The sequence below is a fragment of the Lathamus discolor genome, chromosome 6 (assembly GCF_037157495.1).
Source record: "Lathamus discolor isolate bLatDis1 chromosome 6, bLatDis1.hap1, whole genome shotgun sequence".
NCBI lineage: Eukaryota > Metazoa > Chordata > Aves > Psittaciformes > Psittacidae > Lathamus > Lathamus discolor.
In genome coordinates, this window is record NC_088889.1 from 76324711 (window position 1) to 76338156 (window position 13446).

A 13446-nucleotide genomic window follows, 5' to 3' on the forward strand; every position below is an offset into this window, starting at 1 on the left:
CGAGAAGTGATCAGAATTTTCAACGGTTCCTTCAAGCACTTCTTAAAACCAACAGTGGTTTGAATAGAAATGCGGTCATCTTAATATTTCTCTGAGGCTGAAGCTCTCTGATGCGATGAGCAAGCAGCAGGGAAAGAGGAAGTGGAAGATGAAGAGATCAGGGTGAAGGAGTATGCTGTGGCTATGCAGGTGGCACTGTGGCAGGCACTGACATGCAGCTGTGATTGCTAATGCAGAAAAGCTGGACACAAAACACCTCTCCTGTTGCTTCACCAAGAGGAGAAAAATCCTACAGGAAAGCAAGTCAAGGGCTCTCTGGTTCCCATAGGATTTTAAACAATTGGAGTCTGTTTCCTCAGTTTGAGGATACAGCTATAAAATATTTTCTGCTGCCAATCAGAGGAACCTCGACAGGTTGGAGGATTTGGCTGACAGGAATCTCATGCAGTTCAACAAGGATAGAAGTGCAAAGTCCTCCACCTGGAGAGGAACAACCCCATGCATAAATATATGCTGGGGCCATCCAGCTGGAAAGCTGGAAAAGGCCCTGGGGGTCCTGGTGGACCCCAAACTGAACATGAACCAGAAACATGCCCTTGTGAAGAAGATGAATGGTATCCTGGGCTGTGTTAGAGAAAGCACTGCCAGGAGGTGAAGGGAGGGGATTCTTCCCCTCTGATCAGCACGTGTGAGGACACGCCTGGAGCACTGTGTCCAGTTCCAGTACAAGAAAGACACGCACATGCTGGAGAGACCCCAGTGAAGGGCCACAAAGATAATTAAGGAACTGGAGAATGTCTCCTATGAGGAAAAGCCGTTCAGCCTGGAGAAGATAAGGCTTAGGAGGATCCTATCAATATATATAAATACTTGAAGGGAGGGTGCAAAGCTGACAGGCCCTTTTAAGGGGGGGCCAGTGGCAGGCCAACAGGCAATGGATACAAAGTGAAGCACAGGATGTTCTCTCTGAATCTCAGGAAGCACCTTTTTATCGGAAGGGTGACCCAGCACAGGCTGCCCGGAGAGGCTGTGGAGTCTACCTGGAAGTGACTCAAAAGCTGTCTGGACATGGCCTTGGGCACCCAGCTCTAAATGGCCCTGCTTGAGCAGTTGACTCCAAAAGGTCCCTTCCAACCCCAACTGTGGTAACAATTCTGATTCTCTGGTAACAATATCACCCAGTGCAAACACTCCTATGCCTACTCTGCTTATCAATAGTTGTCAGCCTAACTAACAGCCACATCTGAGCATATTCTAAGTAAAGAATTCTTTCATTCAAATTCCATCAAGGCTGAACAAATTTCTGTCTTAGCTGGAACCAAGTAGTGCAACTATATCTCCATGAACTTAAAAAGCTAATTGTCATGTACAAGAAGAATTCCATAAACAAAAGAATAGCAATTTGAACTCTGTTTGCAATTCAGTATTTAAAGACTTAATTCCTGGCAAGGGCAGGATCCAAAAGCACAAAGTAATAGAAACTGAAACAAATTTCCCATTCACCTGTGTCTTTATATATATATATATATATATATATATATATACACACATATACATACACCCCCCTCCCCCCCATAGTTCCTTTGTCAGCCATAACAATCACCTTTCTGTGTAGCACAGTATCAAACCTAATCGTAACAGACAAAGAACAGAAACATCTGTGGGTGAATGCCATGACTGGGACTGGTAGATTTTGTAATTCTCATCGCAACAGACCGTTTTACAACCAGAAACTCCCATGTTGTGTGAATTCTAATGGAAGTGGATGAAAACAGAATTCAGAAAGGCAACTGATTCAACAGGATGGCAGCATCCAGCAGGCACTCAGCAGACATAAAAAACCTGGTGAGTCAGGTTTCACACCACTGACAGTGCAGTATGGAACAAGAAACACACTTACTGGCTGAAGTCTCTTGGGTTGGTAGGACACAGCACCTCTGAATCTGACATACAGTACGATGTTATGAAGATGTCTTGAATTGCAGTGAAATTTGTTCTTCCCAGGAGATGAGAACTCATTCCAGTGATACGCGGAACTGTAAAGAAGTAAGAAAGATGTTAAGAATGAAAAAAGCTTGCCTGAGGCAAAGTTACTTTGAGAAAATCAGTAAAGGTGGATCTAATGCGAAGTACTTGAGAGTGCTGTACACCTCCAGACTTACCTATAGGTAGAGTTCTCTCTTATCAGAGACAGACTGTGAGGAACCAACTCCTTGTGGTAACTGCTATACAACAAATATTTCCAGCAATGATAGAGCCCAAATGTTTTTATATGTTATAGTTCGTATTTCTTTCAAGTACTAGTCAACGAGGGTTTGGACGTTTTGGTGGGTCATCTGCCACTTACTTTCAATCTGACATTGCTGAGCATCCTGCGTCTTGGGGGTGGTTCCACACAGTTGTTTTCAGCAACAGCTTATTGGCTGTCTTATAATGATTTATTTATTTACTTTTTTCTTTAACCTCTCCAGATTTCACAGGCCTTTCCTCTCCCTGGTCTTGCTTGGTACAGAATTTTAGCTCAGAATCTTAAGAGTTGTATCACAGTTGTATTCTGTTCTACAGCATTCATGGCAGGTTGCTTGGTAGCATACCTTGCTCTCTGTAATGTATAAGGATAAATATGACAAAACACTGCTAATTCCAAGAAAAAGCACCAGTAAATAGCTTGATCTGGGCAGTATTTAAGCAGGATGGTAATGCCTACACAACACAATCCCAGCAGAGTAGATGCTTGGAAGCGCTGACACACACCAAAATTAGACCACATACGAAGTGTTTTATATCCTGTGGTGCCAAACATTCTATGAAACTTCTCAGGAAACAGTTCTACTCCCAAAGAAAGTTTAGAGAGCCAAAAATTGTAATTATCTTTAAAATTAACTTATGGGCACTGCCCAGGCTGAGAAGACAAAAATATGTAAATGGATATATCTGAAAGATATCTAGAAATGTTTGGATAACAAGCCTGTACTAGTTTCCAGGGGAATTTCATCCAGCTACTAATGCCTTTAACATGAAAAGATCTCTGCAAAAAAAGATCTCTGCTGGCTAGGGATGTAACATCTATTTGTCTTCTTGGGACACTCAAGTGCTGCATGATCACCACTTTATTAACAAGGGCTTTTTGCAATTGTCTGAACAGCGTCCTAGTTTTTTAACCAATGGCCACAGACCTAATCTTATGGCCACAGACTGGCTGGTTTTAAGGGAAGTTAATAGACTAGCCATAGGATAAGAGACAGCAGTCAGAGGATCATCAAGCGGTAGAGAAACAAGCCTCATGAGCTTAGCCTGAACTATGCACTGTGGAGGGTGCTGAACCCAACATCAGCACAGGCTCTAGTGTTCAGTGGTGTGGTCAGCACAGATCAGTTCAAACCAGATAAACCTTAATTTAGCAGGAACTACACAGTTTTTACTGATTTCTTTAACAAGATACAATAGCTCCCACTAAGTCAGGAGGAAGTAAGTCCTGTTGGTTTTACAGGACTTCCCTCAGATACCGTAACAGTGTCTGGCATACGTGAAATCAGAGCTAAGTGGGATGTTTTCAGTGGACTTTAACAGAAGCAGCTAGACCTCTGCTGCCATGCTGGAAGGCTCCTTCCTGAGAAACAGTTCGCACAGTACACAATATCAAGTTCACAACAAGACAGTCTGTAACAAGCTGCTCTCTAACTTTGCTTAGTAGTTTGTGTGCACCAGTTTCTACTCAAAAGATTACTAGAAGCAGCTCAATTCTTTTCAGTGAATCTACTGAAGAAAGAATGTTAAGGAGAGTAGAACTGTCCTAGGTGAAAGTCAAAGAACTTTTTAACAGTTTTGGCTGATAACTTTCTAACCTGTGCTTGTCTGAACCAAAGCTCTCCAGCTCTTAGGACGCTATATAAACTTTACACATTATATGATGGGGAAAAACAAGCTTACCTAACGGACTGCAGACACATACAAAGAGTTTTACAAGATCTTCTCTAAGGAATGTTCTCATGCCTCTCACTCTATCTTATTAATTAGTTATCCCAAACTACTAGTCTGAGGATGTACTTCAAATTCAAATTGAGATTATTTGCTTACTGTTTGCTCATTGGTATTTTGCTGCACAGCAGAGCTCAGCTAGACTGTGGTATGCTGGATGAGGCAGGTAAGTCTTCTTTGAGAAGTTACAGGATATCCTCTAAAAGCCTCTCTCAGTAGCTTTCTGAGCTTCATGGTCTCGTGATCACTGTGCCCAGTCCTACTCCCCTCTGGCTTCTTGCTGCCTTCTGTCTCGCAGAAGTTTCCCTCTAGTTAGCTTTGGATAAAATGCTTTGTTGAAAAGAGAGATATGCACATATCTCATATTTATATAGGCTGAACTGGCTTGTGTGCTCTACTTTCCAGCAGTATCTCTGGCACAGTTTCAGTTCCTTTGCATTACTCTCTGTGATTTCTGCTGGCTTACTTATCCAACTGAAAAAGGAGAAAAAACCCAAACCAACCCAAAACAGAAGAAAATTAGCCCATGCCTCAAAATTCATCCCTCCTTTTCTCCCCCCCTCCAAATTACATTTGCAAATGCAGTTACAGCTCGTGAGTATCTGTGTGGCCTCTAAAGGGCAGCTGGAGCCCAGGGAATGCTCACACACTGAGAGGAAGGTTCACCCCTCAGCAGACACAGAAGCTTATCAGAGCCAGAAGGATCCTGAGGCTGACTGCAGTATACACAGAGTACTTTCTTTTATGAAGAACAGGATCATTTCTCCTCCCCCAGTCATAATGCTTATATTGAGTTCAGCCTCAGAAGTGGGCAGGTAAAGTCTTTCTCTCTGGCAAGGGATTGCAGTAGCATTGAAAGGAATGCTCCTGTCGTGGCTCTGCTTGCAGAAAGGAAACTTTCTCCCTTACAGGCTTCATCTTAGTGACTTCCTGAGAAGTTAACAGAAAATGTGGCTTATTTTTATCCTTTTCCTTATGATAATCAAGTGTTGGTCCTAGCTTATGATTTCCATTTAACAGCCAGGGTATTATGTTCCTAAAATGCAATTGCATGTCTCAGCGTTGACCTTGCAGCGTCATGCACCCTTACCAAACCCTGACTCGTCCCAGCTTTAACAAAGAAATCTATTGCCTTATCATTCCAGGAAAAGACTGTCTAAACCGCCAACTATTCCCTGGCTTTGCCATATTTGCTTATCATGGACTGAGGATTTGGTTGAAAGCCTATACAGTTACATTTTATTACCTAACAGCAATTAAGAAAAGCAAATTTCGCTTTCTGATGAATCAGATAATACTACTTCAGAGTTTCCAAATGCTTCACTTGAGCAAGTAATAATCTGCTCATTTCACAGAATGAAAACAATTAGCAGAAACAGCATGCGGGTAAAGTCCTTCTTTGGGAAATATTTCCTAGGGAATTTTGGTGATATTAACCAGGAAGGAGGAAGCAGCAGTGATTTAATTTTGAAATCATGAAAGACTCTGTATTTTTATGTTAACAAAGTCTCTGCTGAATATATTCCTTACTGTTAAGGCTAATCCACACACATTCCTGCACACCAGATACCCGTCAAGACTGTAGTCCCCTTCAATTTCACTAGCACTGGAAACCTCTAGCTCAAACATCAAGTGGCAGCCCAAGGCATCCTCTTAAAATTGTTTACCTTCTGGATATGAGGATGAGCCTACCCTTCTCCAGAGACTTCTCATCTCAGACTATTATTTCCTTCTTCCATCTCATCTAGGTTCCAATTCTCCTCCCTTTACCCTGGTGACTAGAAGTGCCTTGGGAAAATATGGTATAAGAGAACATGGGGAACATCTTACTGCTGCATTCAAGGTGTAGGCATCAGAGTGTGAATGGCGTGGGTATGGTGAAAAGATTATATAGATGGAAGAAAAGAGGTGGCAGCTCATATGGCTCTTGCGAGCCACTATCTCCCTCTAGTTGATTCTAAACATAACCACTGGTACGTGCCCTTCTGTTGTATGGATTCTATGGCCTCCTTGTTCCCCAGTAAGAGCTTTTATGTGTTGAATCTTATTAGGTATAATCAGAAATCTATTGTAATCAGAAAACCTTCACAGCGCTTGGGTCCTTGACTGCATGGAAACATCTGCAGTTGGTATAAGGCTGTCTTCATATTAAGGACAAGATATATGGAAAGGCAAACTTGAGATGAGCTCTACAGAACTCATTAGGAGTTTGAAGGTACTGGGGCATAAATCATCATATGGATATAGAGATTTGATTTTAATGCAAGTACTTACTCTTGTGCTTCAGAATTCTAAATTTTAATGTGGAGCACTGGACAAAGAATTCAAGTTCAAACAAGAATTACTATTTGACTCTGCTCGAATCTAATTACAGCCTCACCATCAACATAATGTTTACTGTGTGATTCCAAGTCTGTTACTTTTTTCAATTTTCTTTTCTTTCCTGGAGCACAGAAACAATTATCTAAGTTTACCATGAGCTCTACTACAAAAAGAGAGTTATTTTCAGGCTAGAAGACTGTCTAAAATGCAGAGTAGGTTTGTGTGATTTGCTCCTCCTATATTTACATTAAAAAAAAAAGAAATATAATCTTATTATATCTATAGTAATATAGAATCATAGAATAGTTAGGGTTGGGAGGGACCTTAAGATCATCTAGTTCCAACCTCCCTGCCATGGGCAGGGACACCTCATACTAAATCATGTCACCCAAGGCTCTCTCCAACCTGGTCTTGAACACCGCCAAGGACGGAGCATTCACATATCTAATTGGAAATCCAAGGTAAGCTTCTGTGCAATAAAGAGAGGCCAGAGAAGGTGTGAAGCTCATTAACTTCAATGGCTGCTTTGAGTGCTAAGACCACTGCATTATATTATCTAGGCAAAGAAGAGGAAAAAACAGTAAAATCCAGCTGACTAAGAAGTAATCAACTTTAGTACTTCATTTTTTAACATTTTAAGTTGTAAGGAAGCCATTTTCACAAAGCCATTGTAACTAGGGACAACATAGGCCCCCTGAGGAAGCTTTCGGGAGAACTGGCTACACAGGATTTGGAGAAGGCTGAGGTTCTGAATGACTTCTTCGCCTCGGTCTTCACTGGCAAAGGCTCTGACTGCACCACCCAGTTCTTAGAAAGCAGATGCAGGGGCTGTGAGAATGAAGACCTTGGGCCCACTGTAGGAGAGGATCTGGTTCGAGACCATCTTCAAAATCTGAATGCACACAAGTCCGTGGGACCTGATGGAATCCATCCGCCGGTCCTGAAGGAGCTGGCAAATGAAGTTGCTAAGCCACTGGCCATCATATTTGAAAAATCATGGCAGTCAGGTGAAGTTCCCAAGGACTGGAAAAAGGGAAATATAACCCCCATTTTCAAGAAGGGAAAATGGAAGACCTGGGGAATTACAGACCAGTCAGTCTCACCTCTGTGCCTGGCAAAATCTTGGAGCACATTCTCCTGGAAGGCATGTGAAGGCACATGAAAAACAACAAGATGCTTGGTGACAGCCAGCATGGCTTCACTAAGGGGAAATCCTGCCTGACCAATTTGGTGGCCTTCTATGATGGGGCTACGGAACTAATGGACAGGGGTAGAGCAGCTGACATCATCTACCTGGACTTGTGCAAAGTGTTCAACACTGTCCCACACGACATCCTTCTCTCTAAATTGGAGAGATATCAATTTGATGGATGGACCACTCGGTGGATAAAGAACTGGCTGGATGGCCGCACACAAAGAGTTGTGGTCAATGGCTCGATGTCTGGCTGGAGACCGGTAACGAGTGGTGTCCCTCAGGGATCGGTGTTGGGACCGGTCTTGTTTAACATCTTCATCGCTGACATGGACAGTGGGATTGAGTGCGCCCTCAGCAAGTTTGCCGATGACACCAAGCTGTGTGGTCCGGTTGATACGCTGGAGGGAAGGGATGCCATCCAGAGGGACCTTGACACGCTTGTGAGGTGGGCTGATGCCAACCTTATGAAGTTCAACCACGACAAGTGCAAGGTCCTACACCTGAGTCGGAGCAATCCCAGGCACAGCTACAGATTGGGCAAAGAAGAGATTCAGGGCGGCCCTGCAGAGAAGGACTTGGGGGTGCTGGTCGATGAGAAAATGAACATGAGCCGGCAGTGTGTGCTCACAGCCCAGAAAGCCAACCGTATCCTGGGCTGCATCAAAAGGAGCGTGACCAGCAGGTCTAAGGAGGTGATCCTGCCCCTCTACTCTGCTCTTGTGAGACCTCACTGGAGTATTGTGTGCAGTTCTGGTGTCCTCAACTTAAAAAGGACATGGAACTGTTGGAACAAGTCCAGAGGAGGGCCACGAGGATGATCAGGGGACTGGAGCACCTCCCATATGAAGACAGGCTGGGAAAGTTGGTGCTGTTCAGCCTGGAGAAGAGAAGGCTGCATGGAGACTTCATAGCAGCCTTCCAGTATCTGAAGGGGGCCTATAGGGATGCTGGGGAGGGACTCTGTCAGGGACTGTAGTGACAGGACAAGGGGTAATGGGTTAAAACTTAAACAGGGGAAGTTTAAATTGGATATAAGGAGGAAATTCTTTCCTGTTAGGTGGTGAGACACTGGAATCGGTTGCCCAGGGAGGTTGTGAGTGCTCCATCCCTGGCAGTGTTCAAGGCCAGGTTGGATGAAGCCTTGTGTGGGATGGTTTAGTGAGAGGTGTCCCTGTCCATGGCAGGGGGGTTGGAACTAGATGATCTTGAGGTCCTTTCCAGCCCTAACTCTTCTATGATTCTATGATTCTATTTCACTCTTACTAGGAGCTTCTGAATTCAAGAATCTTTAAAACTGCTGCTGTTATGATCCTAATACATGATGAAGTAATACTAACCCAGTGAGGCTATTTCAGAAAACCAGCATGAATAGAAACGAACAGTATTTCAGAAAACAGCAACTAAGAAAACAACAGGACAAGTATATGAGAGAAGTAGTCAGTGTGTTTTGGATGCCTAGCTGGCCAGAAGAGATTATTGTGCAACTTCAGTTGTTAGGCATGGGGAAGTAAAAGTAACTACTGGCAGTAAGCTGACCTGCTGTTTTCAACTATTACATCAATGCTAATTTGTATTTTGTGGTCTGCATATAGGCCCGTAAGTTTTCTGCTGTATTGTTTTTGAGCACAGAGGCAGTGTCAGTAACACAAAAGACATATCCTGTAGCTACAGGTAAACATCACGACTTTCTGGTCTGCTGGGAATCTCATTTTAACTGCAGCATTGCAACTGAAGCACAGGGTCAAGGGACAGACAGTCTCATGCAGATGCACGGAGTAAATCTGACAGGACAAGGGGCAATGTCTTTAAACTGAAAGATGGGAGATTTAAATTATGTATAAGGAATAATTCTTCCCTGTGAGGGTGCTGAGGCACTGCACAGGTTGCCCAGAGAAGCTGTGGCTGCCCCATCCCTGGCAGTGCTCAAGACCAGGGCTTGGAGCAACCTGCTCTAGTGGAAGGTGTCCCTGCCTATAGCAGGGGGCTGGAACTGAATGAGCTTTAGGGTCTCTTCTAACTCAAACCAGTCTGGGATTCTGTGAAGTTTCTGCTCCCAGCACTTGGAATTCACTGCACAGGCAAAAACCTTATAACTGTTCTCTGTGCTTTGGCTGCCCATTTGCATGGCTGTTGTCTATCTGACAGTAAGTATCATCCCTAGCTCTACATAATCTCCAGTGATAGAAGGGATTGAAAAGTGCTTTCAGCTGCAGCATTAAAGTCTGTCCATGCCTGCTTATACAAGCCAATAAAACATTCTCTGTTCCTTCCCCTTTAAACAGCAAACACAAGATAGGTTTTGGGTTGTTTTATTGTTTTGTTTTGTTTTGTTTAATTATTTTTTTTAAACTAACATTAACTTTTTCTTCAGGAAGCTCAGCAATGACTTACAGCCAATAGGGCCTTCCTGGGAAGCTGCCAGATGACAACAGCTGCTCTCAAAAAAGGTTTCCCTTTCTAGCTATCTCTGTGTTATTTATAGGCAAAAAGCAATGGAGACAAAAAACTCAGGGGGAAAGCAACTTCGGTCTTTATTCAATGACTTCCTGACAGAGAAATATTTGCCAAAGACTCTTTGAATAGCTTTAAAACAAGTTTCTAGTACAGGGAAAAAAAGTCCATTATTCACAGATCTGGCAGCCTGGAGATAAGGGAGAGGGTTTAATTTCTAAACAAAAGGACACTTGGTATTAAAACCACCTGCAACATAGTCATTTCTAGAAAATGACAATGGAGGGTTTATTTGCTTTTTTTTTTTTTGGGGGGGGGTGAAGAAGGAGGAGGAAGTGTTAGCTAACTATAGAAGGAGTATCTAGGCTAGAAAAACAGCTGGAGAAGAAATCCAGTAGAGGCAGATTTGCAGTTCCATAGGACAGCCAGGAAATTTCAGTGGAACTGCTCCTTTGCTTTAAATTAGGCAGCTGCTTACACACACAGCAGTATTTTGCCAAAGCCTACTGGTTTATGGTCTTGATTTTTGAAGAAAATTAAATTCATGTGATTGCACTGTCTCTTCTGCTTCCTATTCCTGCCACAAAGGCTTCAATGCATCGGTTAATTCCAGCTTGCTACAAAGCTTGAAATGCCTGCATTACCTGCTGTCTCCATTCCTTTGAAGACTTGCAGTTGTGAAGAGAGGGGAAACCATTCTTCACTACTCATCTAATCCCAAAGGAAAAAGCAGAAATAGCTCAACTTAGATTTGTCTGCAATGGCCCACCTCATACATGGGAGGCAATGGCCAGCATCTACTTAGCTCTTAACCAGCCATAGGACATACTGCTCCCTGCCCTGAGAGCAAGCTAAATAAAGGTCGGTGAAGATGGTGGAGAGTGCTATGGGGATGTGTTTGGATGGCTTTCTTGGCATACATATGTATGTGCATGCACATATATGCATGATAGTAGTAGGAGGCTAGGCCACTACATGCTGAGACAGGGAGGGAGCTAAAAGTACATCAATGTAGCAGTTTACACAAGACTTGAGGCAGAGCTCAGAAATGCAGGATAAAATCACAGGGAGATGTAGCTCACCATCCAAGAGGCAGAGTGCCCTGACTCTTTCTTAATTAGCCATGGAATATTAAGGATCACTTTATCTTGCCGTATTACAATTTATGTTGATAAACAATAGATTAACCACAAATGGACCAGCACCAATAGCAACAAGCTTACTTCAGTAATCATAAAAACCCCCAAAACACCAAAGTCCCACAAGCTAGCCCTCAAAGGAGGGTCACTGAGGAACACCTGAACATACCCATTTAAGTAGCCCATGTGCTCCTAGTTTGCCATCACAGGCAATTAGGCTGAGAATCTACAGAAAAATTAACTACACTTGGTGGAAAACCTAAGATCTACTGACTTTGCTTATACTGCTAGATTTAAATTCCCATGCTTTTACAACATTATAAGACATAAATTAAAAGTAAACATCAGAAACAAGGCTATGGAGCTATCAATGAAATTTCTGATAAAGGCACTGAAGGCCAAGAGGGGCAAAAAAGCCAACATTTTGCCATTTTTCATGTACTCAAGTTTTGATTTAGCCAGTTATCCAGAAAACAACTAAATATATTGGCATTGTATATGGCCTTTTCGTAACAACCTGTAGCTCAGTCATCTTGCTCTGCAAATACAGCAGAAAAGTGGCAAGGCAGGTAGTAAATGGTACAATTAACAGATTTGCAGGTTAAAAACTCCCAACCCCAGTAAACAAGGCCTGCTGCAATTTTTAATTTGAACACTAAAGCTTTTGGACGATTAAACTTCTTCTAGTGTTAAATCACTGCACATCAACTCTGGAATTAAACTGGATAATTTCTGTGTTTATGCAAGTCTGGCATTCTTTCAGTTGAAGGTAGAAAACCTTCCATTAGAGTCTATTCACCTGGATGTTTTGCTTAATCTCCTAGAGTAAGTAGGCAGGAGCAACCCTCTGCCCTCCCCCACAAGTCCTACTGCAGCCACTGATTGATTGTTCAGCTGTCCAGAGAGTAAAACTGTTCTCTCTCAGGGGCTGCAGTAGATAGTGAGGATGATCATGTCCACCCAGCTTTTGCCAGCAACTGAACTGAATAAAGCCTTTCCCCAGCCAGCTCTTTGGCCAGTCAGGCCTAGAACCCTGGTGACATCTTAAGTGTATTGAATTTAGATCTTGCTGAGAATTTTGTATATTATTTATGAGAATGGATTGATTTTTCTTTTCTGTGAGGGAGTAATATGGCATGTATCCCTCCCACCCCCACCTCTACTTCTGGTAAAATAATTCCTGAATAAATACTGATGCACCACTGACAGAAGCATTGTACAGTTTCAAAAGACTGCCTCATTTTGTAGTTCCTCTCTTTACCAGGGATTGATTTACAAAGAATTTATGGAGAAGAAAAAACAGAACACAAAGCAAATTCACAATTGCCTTTCCTGCCTGCTGTTGATGGTGCATTACAGTATAAGGTTAAGTTCTCTAGCTACTTGCTTGCAGTCCTTCAGGTACAACTATGTGTTACACAGATATTTATTTCACCTTGTTCCAAAGAACATTAAAATTAAGACAAACTAAAGCATGGGGATGGGTAGTACTAGTATCTTTCTTGCTCTCTGCATGTATTATGTATATTTGCTCTTTCTTAGCTTATACAATCAGTAAGACTTACATGAATTAAGTTCATGTCTGTCTTTCACAGGATGTTTCCATTCTCATAAGACATTTTTAAAAAACAGCATATAGAGCAACAAATACAGTTTTATGGAGTGAGATTATGGCAGAATTAAGATGCCTAAATTCAAAACTATGATCATGAATGTGCAATTCTGCTCAACAATCGTTCTGTCCTGAAAATGTTCCTAACTCCAGAGATAGCTTTTGGCTTTACTTCTAAAGATTTTAAATACTGTGTGTTGAGCTGAGCAGCTCTCCAGACAGCATGCTGGCTTTGGGTCTAAGGGTGGGATTATAATAGAGTTCTGAATTATTGCTAATGCCATCAGTGTGGCAGAGGTAGAATGTTTATAGTTAAGCACCAGTGGATATGTTTCTCTGCAGCATTTGGTCTCTTGTGATCCATTCTTCATCAGCCATTTTCCAGAACAAGGTTGTCCATATTCAAGTAAGGCCTTTGCCCCTTATCCTACCTGATCACTTTTACTTCATTATTTATCCCAAAGCTTATCTACTGTTTTCTCCTAATGAAGTTGTCTCTGCTTTTACCCTTTTTCTCTATCTGCTTCCTCCTGCAATTATGACTACATCAGTATTTCCATCCACTCACTCAAAGAGAATGAATCAGGTTGTACCTATGAGCCGTGAGGGGAAAGACAAAGAGACGGCCCTAGGACAAACCAAGGTTTGCTCAGAGTTTTTGCACTGAGAAATAAAAGGCTATAAAAGTTAGTTTAAATTGTGAGCCAAGTGCAAAATGTCACAGCAGTAGATATTTCTAAACAACTGTC

The 13446-nt window shown here is 42.4% G+C and overlaps 1 protein-coding gene across 15 annotated transcripts in view; it reads right to left on the reverse strand.

The window, feature by feature from the left end:
• CLEC16A (C-type lectin domain containing 16A) overlaps positions 1-13446 on the reverse strand; it is a 188536-nt gene that overhangs the window by 83299 nt on the left and 91791 nt on the right. For all 15 annotated transcript variants that reach the window (XR_010613641.1, XR_010613639.1, XR_010613635.1 and 12 more), the window contains one exon: positions 1901-2036. Coding sequence is in view for 6 of the 15 variants with exons in the window: in XM_065683850.1 (XP_065539922.1) it covers positions 1901-2036 (136 nt within the window). In the remaining 9 variants the exon portion in view is untranslated. The remainder of the gene's footprint in view (positions 1-1900; positions 2037-13446) is intronic.